The 17354-nt window shown below is 42.3% G+C and overlaps 1 protein-coding gene across 3 annotated transcripts in view; it reads left to right on the top strand.

Moving 5' to 3' along the window:
- Positions 1–17354, top strand: part of aopep (aminopeptidase O (putative)) — a 69550-nt gene that overhangs the window by 39788 nt on the left and 12408 nt on the right. For all 3 annotated transcript variants that reach the window (XM_085786505.1, XM_085786504.1, XM_085786503.1), the window contains one exon: positions 17108–17224. In XM_085786505.1, coding sequence (XP_085642631.1) covers positions 17108–17224 — 117 coding nt within the window. The remainder of the gene's footprint in view (positions 1–17107; positions 17225–17354) is intronic.

Raw genomic sequence — 17354 nt, 5'->3', positions numbered from 1 at the left:
CACACACACACACACACACACACACACACACACACCTATAAATGCACACACTGGTAAGAACCAGACACCCCCCACAGAGCAGCCCAAGATCTGGTGAATTTAATAGAGCCAAAGTTTATTACCGACTTCCCCTCGTCTTTGTTTCTGTGTAACGTTATTGATTCACGAGCATCTTGGCGTGCTCGTCTGACTTAAGTTTTGCGTACACATTAAACTTGAAGGTGCACGTGCGATTAGCGTGCGTGTGTCCAGTGCATGTAGAGGGGTCTGTAGAGGGATATTAGTCACGGCCTTGTGGTAATGGGCCTCATTTTGCTCTCATTTTCATCTGCGGTCCCTGTAATGAGAGGGTCCGTCTACCCCTGCTGATCAGAACAGGAAACCCTGTAGGGGGAAAAGCGCCGAGAATAGCGTGAGACCCTGCTTAACTTTTCTGGCAATGAAATGCTGCTCTGCTCTTTAAAGATGCAGTTTGTTAAGTTGTAATTGCCCTGAGTTACATGCTAATCAACGGGACTCCATGGCGAATGCCTCAGATGATCAATAGGTATCGTTATATGCCTAAACCCGTCCGAAATCCTAAAGAGTGCAGCTTCTACATGGAGTGTGTTCAATATACCGTCAGGCTTTGTAGCACAAATGGCCAATTGAATGGGTTTAATGACTGGCAGATCCAGCCAGGCCAAAATAACATTATTTCAACTCTCACACATACAATGGAAAAATATAAACTGCATTCTGGCCGAGTGAAATTATGTTACTATAGTAAATCACCTCAGTACTTTAAGCCTGCACAGTTATGTGTCTAATTTCTTTTTGCACCAGAGCACAGTGTGGCACACTGGAGCACCTTTCATGCAGATGTGATAAGATTCTGTGTATAAAACGTGTTGACATAGCTCTTCCCTGGATAAACAAATCCGGGAAATTGTATAATCCTGAATTCTTGTCATTCCTGCTAAAATTGTTCTGCACCACGCTATTTTTAACTTTACGCAGCACGTCTCTCTGAATCTAAGTCTGCACATTTACAACATATTCCAGAATAAGAGTAACTGGTGGACATTGCGCTCATAATTTTTTGCTGATTTAGTCTTTTTAATGCCTCTTTCAACTTTAAGTGCACAGAGTAAAACAGTATGACTACACACACACACAGATTGTGCAGGGTGGCATCTGCCCGTGTGCCATGGTAACTTCACATATGCAGCAGAATAGATGGACGATGAGTCAGCCTCCATCTCAGTGTCACACTGTCACCTTATTTGCACCCACATGGCAATCTGCACCCTCCTGGTTGATGGATTTGGCTACTGCGAAAAACACATACTGCCAGGTTTGTGTTTGTGGCTGAGAAAATGTCAGCAGCATCAGAGGAGTTGCCTGTCTCGATACAGCACTTCAGTATATATGAACATTTTAAGAAGTTAAAAAGATGCAGTTTAGCGATTAAACTGCTTCAGTTGACTCAGGAGAAAACGCTGGCATTGAGGACACTGCACAGAGCAGATATTATTGTTATTGACGAATCAGTCTCACCGCAAGGTCCATTTAGTGGCTGTTGTGGAGCTTTTTGCAGATGGAGTTCACCCAGTTGTCACGATATTGCACAAATTGTAATTTCCATTTTTCTGAGTGCAGTACTCATATCAAATGCTGCAGATCAGCTCCTAAATGGACCTTGTAGTGAGATTGTTTTTTCAGCTGTTGTTTCCAAGGTCAAATCTAAACTTTCAGTCTCTGTTTTTGTAATTATTATTATTTTTTTCTGTTAATGCATCCAGTGGCAGAAATGATTTTAACACTTGTCGCTCTTGAGCTAAGTGGTTCAATCAGACGTAACATCTCGGACGTTTTAGACTTTGATGTTTTCCCTCATCAGGTTTCAGAGTCTTTTTATTCCACTGTACATTACCTCTGTCCTGGGTGTGACCGTTCCTTTTTCATACATCCCCACCTCTCTTTGTTCATCCCTGCCAGCTTTTTGCCACTCTCTGTATTAATGAAAACATTAAACTACACTACTCTCAGGAGCTAAAACAACCTCAATAAGAGGACATGTCGCTCCTCTAGCTGCACTGGTATAGCATACAAGGACAGAGATGCCAACTTCTATTTTAGGAGATAATGTAAACCCACAGAATTAAATGGACTTGAGCGCTGACTGAAATCCCCCTGTGTTGGGGGCTGAGGTGCGATGTTGATGGTTTGGACAGGGCAGGTGGAAGTGGTAACTGGAGCCGCTGTGGGAGAGTAAACAGTAGGGGAAGGCATGATCAAAAGCCTCTTCAGTTGGGTGGAGTTTGCAGGTGGCGCACATTACTCTGCCATAGTGGGCTTCTGTAAGTAGAGTGATGAGGGGGGCGACCAAGTGGAGTAGGGTGGAAATTGTTTCAGTCTGTGTCTTTTGGCTCTTTCTCATAGCTTTGATTAAATGTAGCTGGGTAGAGGGGGATTGTTCATAATTGAGACTGAATTTAATCCTTGTTTTGATACAGACCTGAATGATTTGTGTAAATGTAATGAAATGCTGATCATAATACGAAAGCTTGAGAGGCAAATTACCCAACAGTCTCATCTGTTTTTCTCCTGTGGACTCCCTCTTCCTCTCTTTCTGTTTGTTTGGAGTTTGACCAGGACCATGAAATAAAGCATATCCGTTTAGTAATGGAGTTTTTATGCCATCTGTGTTGTTGTTGTTTTCTGCGAGAGGACATCACAAGAGTACACGCGACCATATTTGGCAGCTCACACTCCACCTCTGAGCAGTGCTGATGAGGACACATCACACATCTGGTTTTCCTTCATTTCTGTTTTCCTATCTCCAGCACACCTCTGTCTCCTGGTTTATACTGCCACGATCTCCCCTTCTTTCTCCTCTGCTCTTTCTGCCTTACACTTTTTTGTACTTTGTCTGTCTCCCTCTTTCTGCTCCTTTTGTCTCTCTGTGATTTATTGGCAATGAATCAGGGATGAGGGAGTATGCCGGAGGAGAGATGGGAACATTCAGGGAAATGGCTGTTTCCGGCCAGACTTCATCACATCAGGATGGGAAATGGTTGGAAGAAAAGTGTGTGTGCGTGTATTTTTCTGTGTGTGTGTGTGTTTCACCATCATTAGACCAATTGGGAACCAGCTAAGAGCTTCTCAGGTTGAGCTCTGAGAGCCTCAAGCATTTAATTGTCTTTAATGAAAGTCAGACTTGAGCTTTGTACACACACATTATGGAAATTAACAAAGTTCATGCAAAGGAATTTATCCTCTTCTTGAATTTGGATATTTAAATGGCAGTTTGACTAGGCTCACCTAATAAGATTACAGATGTTGTCATGGTGGCTTTATTATAGAAGGCATGGTTCACTTTTTACGGGTCTAACTCATGTTAATGCTGTGTAGCCCTTACCCTGTCAAACCTGCAGTTTATGGTGAGGGAGGATTTTGTGTGCACCTGCCACACAGGGAGCCGTGCTCCTGAGGAGGGAGGTGCATGTCTGACTGGTTTCAGGTGAGAGGTCGAACAAAGTGCAGTGGTTGCATTGATTCTCTGGGCTGTGGGCCCAGAATCTCTGATAACATCTGGAAGCTGAAAGCTGAGGTGTTCACAATTGGAATATGGTTTGCTAGGTAAACATTGTAAAATGTGGCGACTGTGGCTGCTTTTTAAAACTTGTCTGAGATGTTGAGCTCGACAGGTGGTTGAATTAAATTTCCTTAACAGGTTGTTGGGACTTTTCCTTAGGTCCATGAGGATTTTAGAAAAGGAGGAGCTGCCTGAAGCTATAGCCAGGCCTTAGTGCGCAGCCAAAAATGAAAGAATGAATGAATATATGGAGTTCACTCTCCCTGGTGTGAACAGTTGGACTACAAGCTTGAGAAATCATTGCGTAGAAGCTGAAAGTGGAAAAGAGAAAACACAGCAGTGTACACTAGTGTCCACTTTATTATCACGTTGACATTAACAGATTGACCTACAACTGCAGCAATGACACAACACATACTGTAGCTGCAGAGGAATAGATGGCTGCATCACTATACAGAGATGCTCTTCAAGGCTCAGCTCATGAGCTCGGACAGAACGTGAGTGATAGTGAAAGACCAATCATAGGAAGACAGCGACAGAAGGTGAATCAAGGACATCAAAAGAAACAGATGAAGTGGATAAAAAAAAACAGATCAATAAAAGTATCATACTGGCTTTGTCATCTTCTGCAGTATGTGTTGTGAAAAGTGCTGAGTAGGAGGAACAGATTGTGTGGGAATCAAGGGATCAGTGTGGCAAACAACTGCTGTTTGATTCACACTTCTCTCACACTAGCTCAGCTTCAATAAGCTGTTGATCGACGACGATGACAACCAGGCTTTTCACTCCACGTATGTGTCTGTTTGAATAACACTTAGAGTCTGTACATTTTGTGTTGTGACAAAACTGATGTAATAACCCATAAATCCAATAAAAACTTGCACTGAATGTATACACAGCTGTGTGTCCACATGATCCTTTGCGCTGGTAACTTCTACTCTAAGTCTCCCTCCACTATATAAGACTCTGGAGTTCAACCTGCAGAACTCATGCTGGGATATGACAGGATGTAACTGTATAAACTGACTGAAAGCAAAACACACAATGTCTTTAAAAGCGTATGTGACCGATAGAGCTGCTATCTGACAGATGTCTCATGCTGCTGCTAGATTACAAAATCTTAGTTATATGAAGAAAAAAAAATCTGGTTGTTTTACACTCGATTTCGTGAGTTTTATTTTGTACGTTTTAAGTTCAGATGGAGCGTGAAAACAGTTTTCCCTTTTGAAAGGTAGTAAAATGCAGGAGAAAAAGAGTGAGTTAGAAGAAAATTAAAATGTATGTTAATTTATGTGCTGGAGATGAGAAGATTTATGTGTGGAGATGGGGAGGAGGAGAGAGAGGAGATGGCTCCATTTGTGCTGTGTTAATGAGGGAGAGCAACACAGAAAGAAAGTGAGGGGGAGAGAGTGCCAGCGTGTATTTGTCTCATTTATCACTCAGCAGCAGTTCTGTTTTCGGGGTCATTTGAAGCTCACAGCCTGTCTCATCTCGTCCGGGGACTCCCTGTAGTCTACGTGAGTGCGTGTGTGTTTGTGAATAGGGGGGATATAGTAAAAAAAGAGAGGGGTGTAAAGAGATCACCAGCCATGGTTGATGATGCTGACAAGCTATTTCATTGCAGGCATATCTGCTCAGAAATAACACATAAGCCTTCATGACTCTCTTAGGAAGGCACCCATGCATGCTCACACACACACACACACACACACACACACACACACACACACACACACACACACACACACACACACCTATGTACAGACACACATATAAGGTGAGGCAATGAGTTGCAGTGAGGAGTTTGGGGGTGAGAGTGAAGGGTAGGGGTACAGCGCACAGCGCAAGAGTAACGGCAACACACTTTTTACTGAAGTGGTCAAAAAGAACACACAAACACACACACACATAAGCACACACACGCAACCACACACACACACACACACACACACACATGCATTCTGAATCCCAGAAGCATTTGAGTGTCATTAAAGTGCAGCTGTGTTTGTCTTTCCAGCACACATGGAAAATGCATCAGGGAGTGAGAGCGAGAAGACAGCCTGCTGAATATGGCCGCCACAAGATGTACAAAAACAAGCGCTGCACTTTGTCACTCGCACAACTACGCATTGTTCCTTTTGGAGTCCGCTCAAGCACAATTTTAGACATTCAGGATAACGCGGTGCCATAAAAATGCATTGTAGCATGGAGGTCACGGTGTTAAATCCAGCAACAGTTGACCAAAGTATTTAGTGTAGTCATGTTCAATATTGGGCTGGGCCGTAAAAATGGAGCTGCTTTTTTATGCTGTTCACATAAAACCTGATTTAGGCGTCACCTCACAGCTTTCATAGGTGTAGTACGTAATGCTCGGGTTTTTGTGTGTGTGTGTGTGTGTGTGCCTATGAATGCAGCATGCTGAGTGCTAAAACATCTGTCTTTCCTGGTAATGACTTGGGAGCCAGCAGCGCCCTCAGACAGCCCTGACGCAATTAGCCTTGTCAAAAACACACACATTTACAAACGCACGTATGCACACACAAAGTTAATGTCAGCTATATGGGGGTTGGCCCATAGAGGCTGAGCATAATAGAAATTCCTGCACATTAAACCAATATCTAAGTGTCTAAGAGATCTGACGCTGGATTTGGGGGCACCTTGTCTTCATTTTTTTTTATTTGCTGAGATCACAGCTGAGATCACTGTGATACTTTTTTTATTTGTCTCAAAAGCAGCATCAGTTTTCCTTGACTTGAGGATAGATTTAAAGATAGCATAATTCTTATGTCCACCCTGAATTTATGTATTTTAAAGACAGGAGTCCTAAGGCTAACAACTAACAATCATGTTAATTTTTGATTAAATTGCTGAATATTTCCTCAGTTAATCGTTTGGCTTCCTAAAGAAATGTCAGAAAAATGTCAAAACAATACCCATCACATTTTTCAAAATCCTGAGGTGATGTCTTCAAAATTGATAGTTTCGTCTGAGCAAGAGTTAAGACATGTTCATACTATTACCACCACATTAGATTAAAAAAAAAGCCAGAAGGGAACTTTTGCCTTTTTTTCTTGAAAAAATTAAGAATTATTAATTTCAAAATAGTCGTCAATTAATTTTCGGTTGATTTGTCTAATCCAAAGACACTCAACACTATGACCAACAAAGTGCTGTAAAATGTCAAGACATGCTAATGATGAAGATGTTTCTCACAGGGAAGAGAGAGATGTACTGTATTTCCCACTGCCAGGGGATGACAACATAGAACTACTGTTAATACTAGATTACACCAGACCTCTGGAAACGTTAAGACAGTCAGACAGACACATGTAAAAACCATTCAGTTGATGCCAACAGCCATACTGCAGGCGACAGCTTCAGCTCATAACACACCAGTCTGGGATATCATATGTTGCTAAACTGGAAGTGGCCTTATCATACTGTAGGAAGAAAAAAAAAGATGGATTGTCTTCTTCCTGGGGTTTTAATGCAAAGTAAACAACAGGTTTTGAATTTCTTTCCATCTGTTTTTCTGTTTGTGATGCAGTTTTTTTACTCCATCTCTTCTGTTTCTGTGGTGTCCTCTGTCATTCTCTAATATCAGATCCCCTTTTTTCTTTCTGTTTTCTTCTTTTGTGTGTGTGTGTGTGTGTGTGTGTGTGTGTGTGTGTGTGTGTGTGTCTGTGCAGCAGATATCTGGGCTTAGTCCATCCCACATACCTCTGTCAGCTCAGACTGCTTAAATCCAGCTCACCCAGAGTTCACACAGGAGACAACACGCATCTATACTCCACACACAGGAAAACAAAGGCAGACAAAGATGCGCCTTTATGTGTCTCATGCTTGTTACCTTGGCTCACACGCATGCAGAGAGACGACTTTGACTCATAAACCCCAGGAGAATCTGTGGAGTCTCTTCCTGAACATGACCTTTCATTTTCATGGCTCCACTTATGTCTCTGCTCTCACTCTCTCTCTCTCTGTCTCTCTTTCCTTTCCGTCTTCATGTTTGACTCTGTCTGCCAGCGCCATCCCCATCTCTCGTTTCCCTTGTTTTCTCTCCCGCTCTGGCTCAATATCTCCCTTTCTCGGTGTATCTTTCAACGGCAGTAGATGTTATCGTTCCACACTGGAGGTCATCACCGGTGCATGTTTGTGTTTTACCCCTATTATTGTTGTCATCTGGCTCAACCCGGCTTGAGTGAACAAATCTCTGCTGCCTGTGTGTGTGTGTGTGTGTGCTGACATTTAAGAGCCTAACTGCTTCAAAATGGCAAGGCAGAATTGCCAACATTCAATACTATGAACGGGCAAAAGTTTTTTAACCCTTTGTTTTTGTCTGTCTTTGTAGTCCCTGCGTCCATTGTGACCTTTGTAGCTCAGCAGACGCCACTAATAATATTTATCCTCAACCTTGTAAAGGAAACTGCTGTGTGGCTGGTAGTCACTGTTGTTCTCTCTCTCCCTTTTTCTTTTTTTTTTCCTCCCCAGGGATAATATTTAACCAGGACCCCTAGGCTGCTCTCACCCTCCCAGGATCAGGCCAGAACAAATGACTTGAGGAAATTAAACCTGGGTGCTCTGCTATTTTCAGCCTTAGTCACATTTCATACTTCCGTACCTTGTGTGTTCAGGGAATGAGCAGTTAAGTATCTGTGAGATAACTGGGCGTACTGTGAGAGTGTGTGTGCATGTGTTTGTGTTGAGCATCAGGGCTCCACTAAATTCCAATATGGTGATAAATTTGGATTGAGACATTAGTATTTCCCTCAGAATTTTTCTGTTTTTGGCAGGAAGAAAATACCCTGAAGCAGGATATAGACATCACAGGACACTGGGAGTCTGTGGTGGATTATTATGCGTATATTTAGAGAAAGAAATTCTCAACTTCTACAAAATATTAATAACCAGGGAAAATAATATGATTTAAATTCAAGTTCATTATGAATATATGCTGCAGTTTTTTAAAGCATCTGGAATTTATAGCTTTTACAAACATTACTCATAATAAAAATGTTTTTGTAGGGATTATTTTCAACTGCAGATCGGGAACTCTAATGGGTATTGACTGCACCAGGACTTTATATGCAGGTCCATGTCCACTTTAATCAGGCAACATGTCAGTCACTCAGTTGGTTGATGTGTTCTTAATTTCTTTTTTTGACAAATTCACACATAAATATTTAATCAAAAGTGGGTTTGTTTGTTTGTTTTTTTACATGGGATGTATTAATAATATCACAGGCTTTTTCCTTCTGATAACTTTTTGTTATGCTTCCATCATTTTGTCCATGTGCCAGTGCACAAAAAAAGCCTGTATGCTTCTGTTCCCCACCATCCCCTTCTCCTCACCTCTCTCTTTGTCTAAGCTGACGTCCAGCTGTTTGGATGTGTCACTGGAGTACAAATGCTACAGATTTCGCTCTCTCACACACAAACAGCAGTGTCTTTGTTCCAGCTTTGTTTCAAAGGCCTCTCTCATTTTATGGCAAAGGGGCGATGCTGTGGCAAAACACTGCTGCGACTTGGGTACAACCCCCACTGGTCGGTTAGGGCACCAGCATGGAGGGAAGTTGGATCTAAGGGAGCTTGTTATACCCTTCCAGCAAAGGTGGCAGGTGAAAAGGACAGTGCTGCTGACACAATGAGGAGGAGGCCTGAGCTTGTTTCTGCCTCCCCAGGACAACAGCAGCACAAGAAGTGCCAGGAACTGTCCTACAGGGGGAATTGTGCTTTCCAAAATTGGGAAGAAAAAGATAAAAAAAAAGGGAGGCCTATCTGAAATGTGCATGTGTTTGAGGAGTTGTTTGTGTCTCCATCGGGAATTGAACAATGGATTGTGGGAGGAGGAGGAATGGTTAGGGGGAGGCGAGGGAGGCATCCACTGGAGACACTTAGATTTGTGGCTTGCGTCAAAGCATGGACTGCCAGAGATTAATTAAACGTCCCCTGTTTTTGGAGGTGTGTGTGCGTGAGTCTGTATTGTATGTGTGTGTGTGTGCGTGTGTGTGAATGAGTATGAGTCAGAGCAGTGTTGAGTAGGAGAGAAAACATGTTAATTGTCTCCATGATCAATGCCAAATTGCAGGAACATAGAATATTGCATGACAAACGCTTCACCTTCTGTGGCTTCACAAAAGAAAGAACAAAGTGTTGAGGCAGTAAAGAGAAGCTACCTGATGAGCGGTGGAGCACATCCCACCTGTGCATGTGGCTACTTTAACACCAGTTTTGTGTAGGTAGGTAGGTAGGTAGGTGTGCATGTGTATGTGTATGTGAGTGTTTTCCTGGCTTATTCCCCTCTCACAGTGAGTAGTTTTTCTTCCCCTACCGCCCGGGTCAGCCTTGTATGCTTTTTCAGCTTAACCCCTGATTCGCAACCCCACTGTGACCCCAGGCTGCCTTTTGATTGGCCTGAGACTGTTGAACTTGAAGGCCAAGAAGGAAGGTGGGTTAACCAGGGGGGCTACCCATCATAACAACCAGCAGCTGATTAAACACACGCTCACAAGCTCGTGCACACAGACACACATGGGCGCAGTCTGTGTGTTAAGTCTTAGGTATTTATAGAAAAACACATCATATCTTCATGTAGAGCACTAACTGAAGTTGTCCTGTGCAGTGCGTACATCCTCCAAAACATCCAGCGCACGTGACTAACAGCATAAATGAGGCACGCACACTTGTTTGCCAAAAGGGCTCTGCTGATTGTCAGTGTGTTGTAAGTGCTGTGAATATTTGTACCCCATAATATTCATACTCAAGCTGGTAAACAATGTGGACACCATGCCTTGTTGCCAGCGCATGAGATACTGTGATGAGACGATTGATCCCGGCAGTTGTCATGATTGCAAGGTCACAACTTAATAACCCTTCTGTCTCTTTTTCTTTTGTCCCACTGTGTCTGTCTCTCTCAGACACTCTCTATACGTTTTGATTCCTGATGATGATTAGGCTCACGACTGATTGCAACAGCCTGATACACACACACACAAATAGAAAACGCGCCCTCATCCCACTCTCTGAAGCTGTTGTGCTTGTTGATTAAAGCCATTTTCACAGTGAAAAACAGAAAATGAACGTTTGTTAATGATGAGGTTGCAAATAGACGGTCTGGGCTTTAGGTCATCGGAGAGGCCGCCTGTCTGCGGACTGGTTCGCTATCTGTGACATCATCACCGCACTGCAACAGCAGCAGGTGTGACATCATTTGGAGGAGATGATAGCACAGGAGACGGCTCCATTTCATAAGTTGAAAGAGTAACATGTGACTCACAGATAACCTTTCAGCATCCCCTCTGTGTGTGTGTATGTGTTTTCTCCAACCCATTACCCGAAATCGGTTCACGGAACCTATGATGTCAGCAGGCTGTTTTATAGTGTATTTTAGACCTTGTGAAGCCAAAAGATTGCAGTATCATATCCCCACAGGGATGAATTCATTTATTTTTAGCCACTTATCATTCTTACGCGTTTTATATTTATAGGGTCATCTCGTTACCACACACACACTTTGGGAGGCAGAGACTACTGCTTCTGTGTGAGGGGGGCTGCCTCTTATCATGCAGCCATGTGGTGTGATAATTAAATACAGGCATCTGTTTCTTCCTGGCCAAGGTAGTAACACTTGGTTGGCTGCATAGAATCAGACTCTATTTGTTGCACTCACACCGGTGGAGGAAATTTGTTTTAATCTTTTAATATAAGCACTACAGTATATATGGTACAAAAGAGAACTGAATTACCCTTTGCCAACATTTAATACTCCCGAGTTCCGAACAGTTTCTTTACATCATTTGGTTTCCTTTTTTTTTGCCTTTTTGCTCACTATTTTATTCCTGACCATCTGTCGCGTTTTGTTGCGCATTTTAATTCTGTGCAGCTGTATAGAGCAGTTACAGGCTAATTAAAAGAGTAAGTATTTGTGATGCTATTTATGCTGTCATGGCTGTTGAGAGAATCTTAACAGCTGCTTGGCGTACTGTTTCTCCTCAAGACCCCGAGCCTCCCGGTGCAGTTTGAGAAGATGGATGTTTGAGCTCTTAAATCAATTGTGTAAAAAAAAAACATGAACAAAAAGAGATAAAGGAAGCAAGGAGTTGTTTTTTTTAATTGGGGGAGCGAGACGCGCAGTTTAGACCAGTGGAATGAATGAGTGAAAAGGAGTTGGTATGGAGACAGGAGCAGACAGTCATGGAGACACAGGCAGAGGGAGAGAGAAAGAGAGGGATTTGAGGGAAAGAAAGAGTGAAACCTTAGTACCTGAGGCGGCGTGGGCTGAGGCCTTTAGCTGCTGGTGCCAGAATGTGTTTTTACGAGCCTGTGGTCAGACAGAAATAAAAGGCAGCCGAGCGGTTGAATGGCATCACACACACACACACACACACACACAGTCACGCACACACAATCATGCACACACACACACGATTCAATGGTCTCTCAGAAATCACAGTTTGGTTTTATAATGTCACAGTTATTCAATGTCTCCAACCCCCATAATGCAATGTGATTGAACAAGCAGTACACTCTCACCAGTGGTACAGAGGTAGGGAGGGAGTAGGAAGAGAGAGGAGGCCAGGGAGGAAAAGAAAGCATTAGCAACACCTCTGTATTCCTTTTAATGGCGCCAAGGGCAGAGAAAGAGGTTCTCTTATGTTCTTTGGAGACATTATATAGATTTTATGGTCAGTTAGTCCCGTCGTTGACTTTTTACACAGTCCCTTAGGTGCCATTTCTTTCTTTTTGTCATCTCTCTTCCTCCGTCTGTTATCTTTTCCACCGTTTTCTTTCTCTTTTTGCATATTTCACCATTAACCAGCAACTTGCATTGAGCTTCACTTCTTGGATTATCATAACAAGCAACCACTTAAAGCTATAATGCATTGCCAATAGTCCAGTGAGAGTAGTGCTTAAAAAAAGACAGAAAGAATAGGAGTAAAAACAAGGCATGTTTTTGTCTGTGTATGTGTGTGTGTGTGTGTGGTGAAAATCAGCCCAAGCAGAAGCTGAAACAGGCAAAGGCAGCGATGATTCAGTTAGCAGGGGTTATCTGAGGTACCTCTCGCAGAGATGTGATGGTAAATGCTGAACGACCACTTAAGATTGCAAGAGGCTAAAAGAGGTTGAGTTCATGACCCTGTTTAGCTCCGAGGACGTGAAGGATAGATTAACAAAATGGAAATATTTCAAATTGGTCTTGTCATTGCATAATGGCTCCTGAAAAAGGACACAGGCTCGCTCTCCTATGTACTATACAGAACGCAGAGTGGTACTCTGTGCCGTTGCCATGGAAATACTGAACAAGTGATGGATTGTTGGAAAGGCACAGGAAAAGATTTTAAGATTTACAGTTTTGTTTTTCATTTGGACAAACCTCGTATTCTACACAATCTCAGAGAAGGAAGTGCAATGCAGGAACAATTTATGTACAACTCCGAAGCAATCTTTTGTTGTATCCTGATCAGTTTTATCGAGGGAAACGTCACAATGAAGCATCGATGGATTCTTTGAGCATGTGTGTGTGCTTTTGTATGTTCTCGTGTGTACATAAGGTACAAAAGGCTAAAGAGCTTCGATTCATTTGGTGCTGTACAAACATGTTTGCAGCAGCAGTAGCATGACTAATGTTGCTCAGTCCCATAGTCCCATACACCCACACATATGTAGGCTACTGACTGACACACACACACTCACACACACACACACACACAGATGCAGAGACACACACACACAAAACAAATATAGCTGCTTCCTCCTTTCGACTCTCTCTCAAACTCTAAATTTCCCGGTCACATGGGAATAGCATTCAACTATATATTGTAAACTTTATTTCATTTATAGTTTGTGGACATCACATCACATCCTGTGTTTACAATAGCTTTGTTTACTATTTCATTGAAATGTCAGTCAATGTAGCAAACAGTCTATATTTGTGTACGCACACATTTGTGTCATTGTTCGTTTGTCGAGGTTTAGAGGTCAGTGTGTGACGGGGACATTTCAGCAGCATATTTCCCAAAGGTCCTTGCAAAGCCCAGCTCAATATAGAGTTGGTGTAGCCAACCTGTTTCAGCGCTTAGTAAGGAGGTGGACTATATGAAATATCCATATTAGACTGCAGACAGTCTGAGTGAGCGTGTGTGAGAGAGAGACTCTGATCGGTCATTTTTACAATTAGCATTCCTCAGCTTTTTTCCTGTGGCAAATTCTGCATTGTCGGTGTGTGTGTGTGTGTGTGTGTGTGTGTGTGTGTGTGTGTGTGTGTGTGTGTGTGTGTGTGACTGAGCAGATCCGCTCTCACATGAATCGTTGAAATAGAGAGGAATATGTTGTCCCCTTCAGAGGTAAAGTGCTTTCAGCACTGTACTATTAAGGGCTATTGTTAGAGTTACCCATGACCTGGTCATGACATGGGGTTGTGTGTGTGTGTGTGTGTGTGTGTGTGTGTGTGTGTGGTGGGCTGTTTGTAAATGTTCATGTGGCGTTCTTCAGGCTCTACCCCTTAATAAGGGAGTACTCAGCCATGGAGTTCACCTTTTCCCCAGTAATTGCTCTCTTTCTCCCTCAATCACTCTCTCTATTACACACACACACACACACACACACACACACACACACACACATAGGTATTTCCTATATTTATCTCTTATATGATCAGAATTAGTGCATATTTTATGTATATTGTTATTTATAATGATGCGTTTCTATGTCACTATACGTCTTTGTGTTGTATGTTTTTTACCTTTATGTGATTCTATGAGCTGCAATCCAAATTTCCCTTTGGGGACATGAAATGAACTGAACTGAACTGAACTGAACATACACACACTATACCCACTTACCCTGAAACATATTTTCACTCACATGGACCCTTAAAGCAGTTGTTGATATGCATTAGTGATGGAAGAAGGATACAGCTTTATTTTTGGGGGTTTATTTTTTATTGTTTCCTAACAGAAGAATATAAATATATTTACAATAGTTGGTGGTTCTACAGAGAGCAGTACAGGTTTTCTGACCGAGGGTTTTGACATGTGACAAACAGGACATCATAGATAAAGGTGCAGTGACAGATCAGCATTAGGTCAACTTCCAGGCATTAAATCAAGAAAGCTTGCCAGGTTTTAAAAAATATTTTCCCCTTAGCTGACATAATGTACCTCATTTTCTCTAAATGTAATACGTTCTCCAGCTCCCTGAGCCACATTTCAAATGTAAGAGCCTTTTCAGATTTCAAAGATTGTTAAATTAGCTTTCTTGCTAACAATGTTGAGAGGGAAATAGTCCAGCCCCATGACTACAGTACTTTCCATGCCATTCAGATTCGCAACCCCAAACAGCACAGTGAGTGGGACTGCTTTAAATGGTTGGTTAAAAGCCTTAGTGAAAACCTCAGTAGGATACAGCTTTTACTTGAACTCACAATTCTTATGATTTATTTATTTATTTTAACATTTATACATTTGGCAGGTCTAAAAAAATACAGACACGAGGCACAGTGCTCACAGCACATATCATGGATAACACAGTTATGGTGGATGTTTTCTTACATTGTACATTACATTGTATTCACCAAATGTATAATCAATCGAAAAATTAATTTACACTAAGTAAATGTATTTTTTATATAAGTATATTGTTGCTGTTGATTTGTATGTTGGCTGTTGATGTCAGTCTCCTCACCACGGAGATGTTACATGTGTTGAGTCAGATAGTCATGTTTGTGTCTGTGAATATGTCGACTGTGTGTGTGTGTGCGTCAGTGTCAATGTCGGGATAATAGCAACAATATAATCTAATTTGTAATGTATCATCATCGACCAGGAATCTGGTTTTGGAGACGATGGTACAGACGTATTGATTCCCACCATGAGTACATACAGGCACAAAGGGACCTTATTGTGAGAATGGCTGGCTACGTGCACTGTGTGTGTGTACTGTTTTAATGCTGTGGATTCCTAACTTTTTAAAGGGTGGGAGAGTGAGAAGGATCATGGGTGGGCCCCAAAGAGACCCTTTAGAGATGGAGACGCCACTTCAGAAAACACTCAGCCTGCACAAAATGGAGGGAGGAGGGAGATGGAGGGAGAGGAGAGTCGATAGAGGGTGAAGGGAGAGACTGGATATCAGATTTTCCATGGAGTTAGATGGTCATCAGTGTTTGTGTATGTGTGTGTGTGTGTGTGTGTGTGTGTGTGTGTGTGGTAGTGGTGGTTGTGTTTGATTTGACCGTTTGCCAGCTAGAGTCTAGGTGTTATTCTCTTTGCTCCAACAGCTACATGCTGAAATACTTCCTGGTTTTAGGTCAAGTATTTCCCAGCAGCGCTAAGGAGGTTGTTTACCAAAGAACAGCTTTAAACGGAGAGTCTCTTTCCAAAATATATATTGCACAAATGCATTTACTCTGCACTTGCTGAATGTGATTATACCTGAACAGAAGAGTTGTGTCTATGTACCTCCTCCTCTGTCATCTCCTCTTTTTTCCTCCTCTCTCTCTCTGCTTCACTCAGTCACACAAACACAGACTTCATACCTATTTTCACATTCGTCTCCACGGGGCCTTCAGCCATTAATTGTGTCCCAGACTGGGACCAGGGAGAAAAGTGCGGCTGGGAGTGCTGGGTGTATCTAGGAGAGAGGCAGGCAAGGCTGGGCACAGCCGTCCCCGGAGGAGGAAGTCGCTCTCTCATATCGCTGCCCACATCCATCCTCGGAATAATCGTCAAAACTCACCGCTGAGTTTTTCGCCGTCCCTGAAGATATTAGTCATCAGAAGGAAATTGTTTTCTTGAGGTTTACCTCAGGACAACACAAACAACACATGTGCTTTTAGGGAAGCAACAGCGAGGTGTTTCCTATATCCAGAGAATCTTTCTTCTTTTTAAAATTTTTTAGTCTCTGTCTTAGTCTCAATCAGAGATTTCACAGCAGTCTTATGAACTACAAAGAATAATTGTTCTAAAAGATGACTTTTTCTTTGGCAGTGTGAGTCCCTGAACAGTGCCGTTGTCTTTGTTTTTCTACAATCGCGCAATATCAAAAAAGACTACTTTGTTTCTTTGTTTCACTTCTCCGTCTCTCTCTCTCTCTGTCCTCACTTCCAATCATATTTTCCCTTCTTCTGTCCTGTTTTGTCTATTTTGTAATATTTCCCAGTTGTACAAGATTCACTTGGTTTACCATGTTTATTTAATTACCATTTCAGCTCCGTTTTTATTATGCTACCATCTCCTCCATTTTGAAAAGCCACAGTAATTGTGTAATGTGTTTTTTCATTAAACCTTCTCCCGTGCAGAGATGTATAAAATGAAATGAAACTTATGGAAAATAATGTTAATGCAAATGTGAGTGGGCGCACAGTATGTGAATAATTTTGCTAGTCTTGATTATTTTTGCTAGTTTAGTAATTGAAACTGCCGGAGTAGGAAAGATGAGCCATGTTATTGTGTGCGATGTCTCAATATCTTTAATGAGGGACCTTGTATTAGTCAGCATTATTAATCTCATGAATTGTTTTGTCTCCTCCAGTTGACGCCGGAGCAACTTGTGATGCTTTTGGAGCTTTTGTTAGAGGAACCTGAGCTGAAAGTGGCGACGATGCGAGCTCTACAGAGAAACTACAACCTGCAGAATCAAGACGCTGAGGTAAGCCCCCCCCACACACACACACACACACACACAAACACACAAACATGTAAGCATGTGCATCCAAACTCTCACAATCTCCTCCAATAATGAGAATTAGAAGGTTTCCTCTCTGTTCCCTTCCCAAGGC

The sequence above is a fragment of the Trachurus japonicus genome, chromosome 9 (assembly GCF_045865225.1).
Source record: "Trachurus japonicus isolate A0001 chromosome 9, Traja_1.0".
NCBI lineage: Eukaryota > Metazoa > Chordata > Actinopteri > Carangiformes > Carangidae > Trachurus > Trachurus japonicus.
The sequence above is the reverse complement of the archived record's forward strand: the minus strand, read 5'-3'. Positions and strand labels throughout refer to the sequence as shown.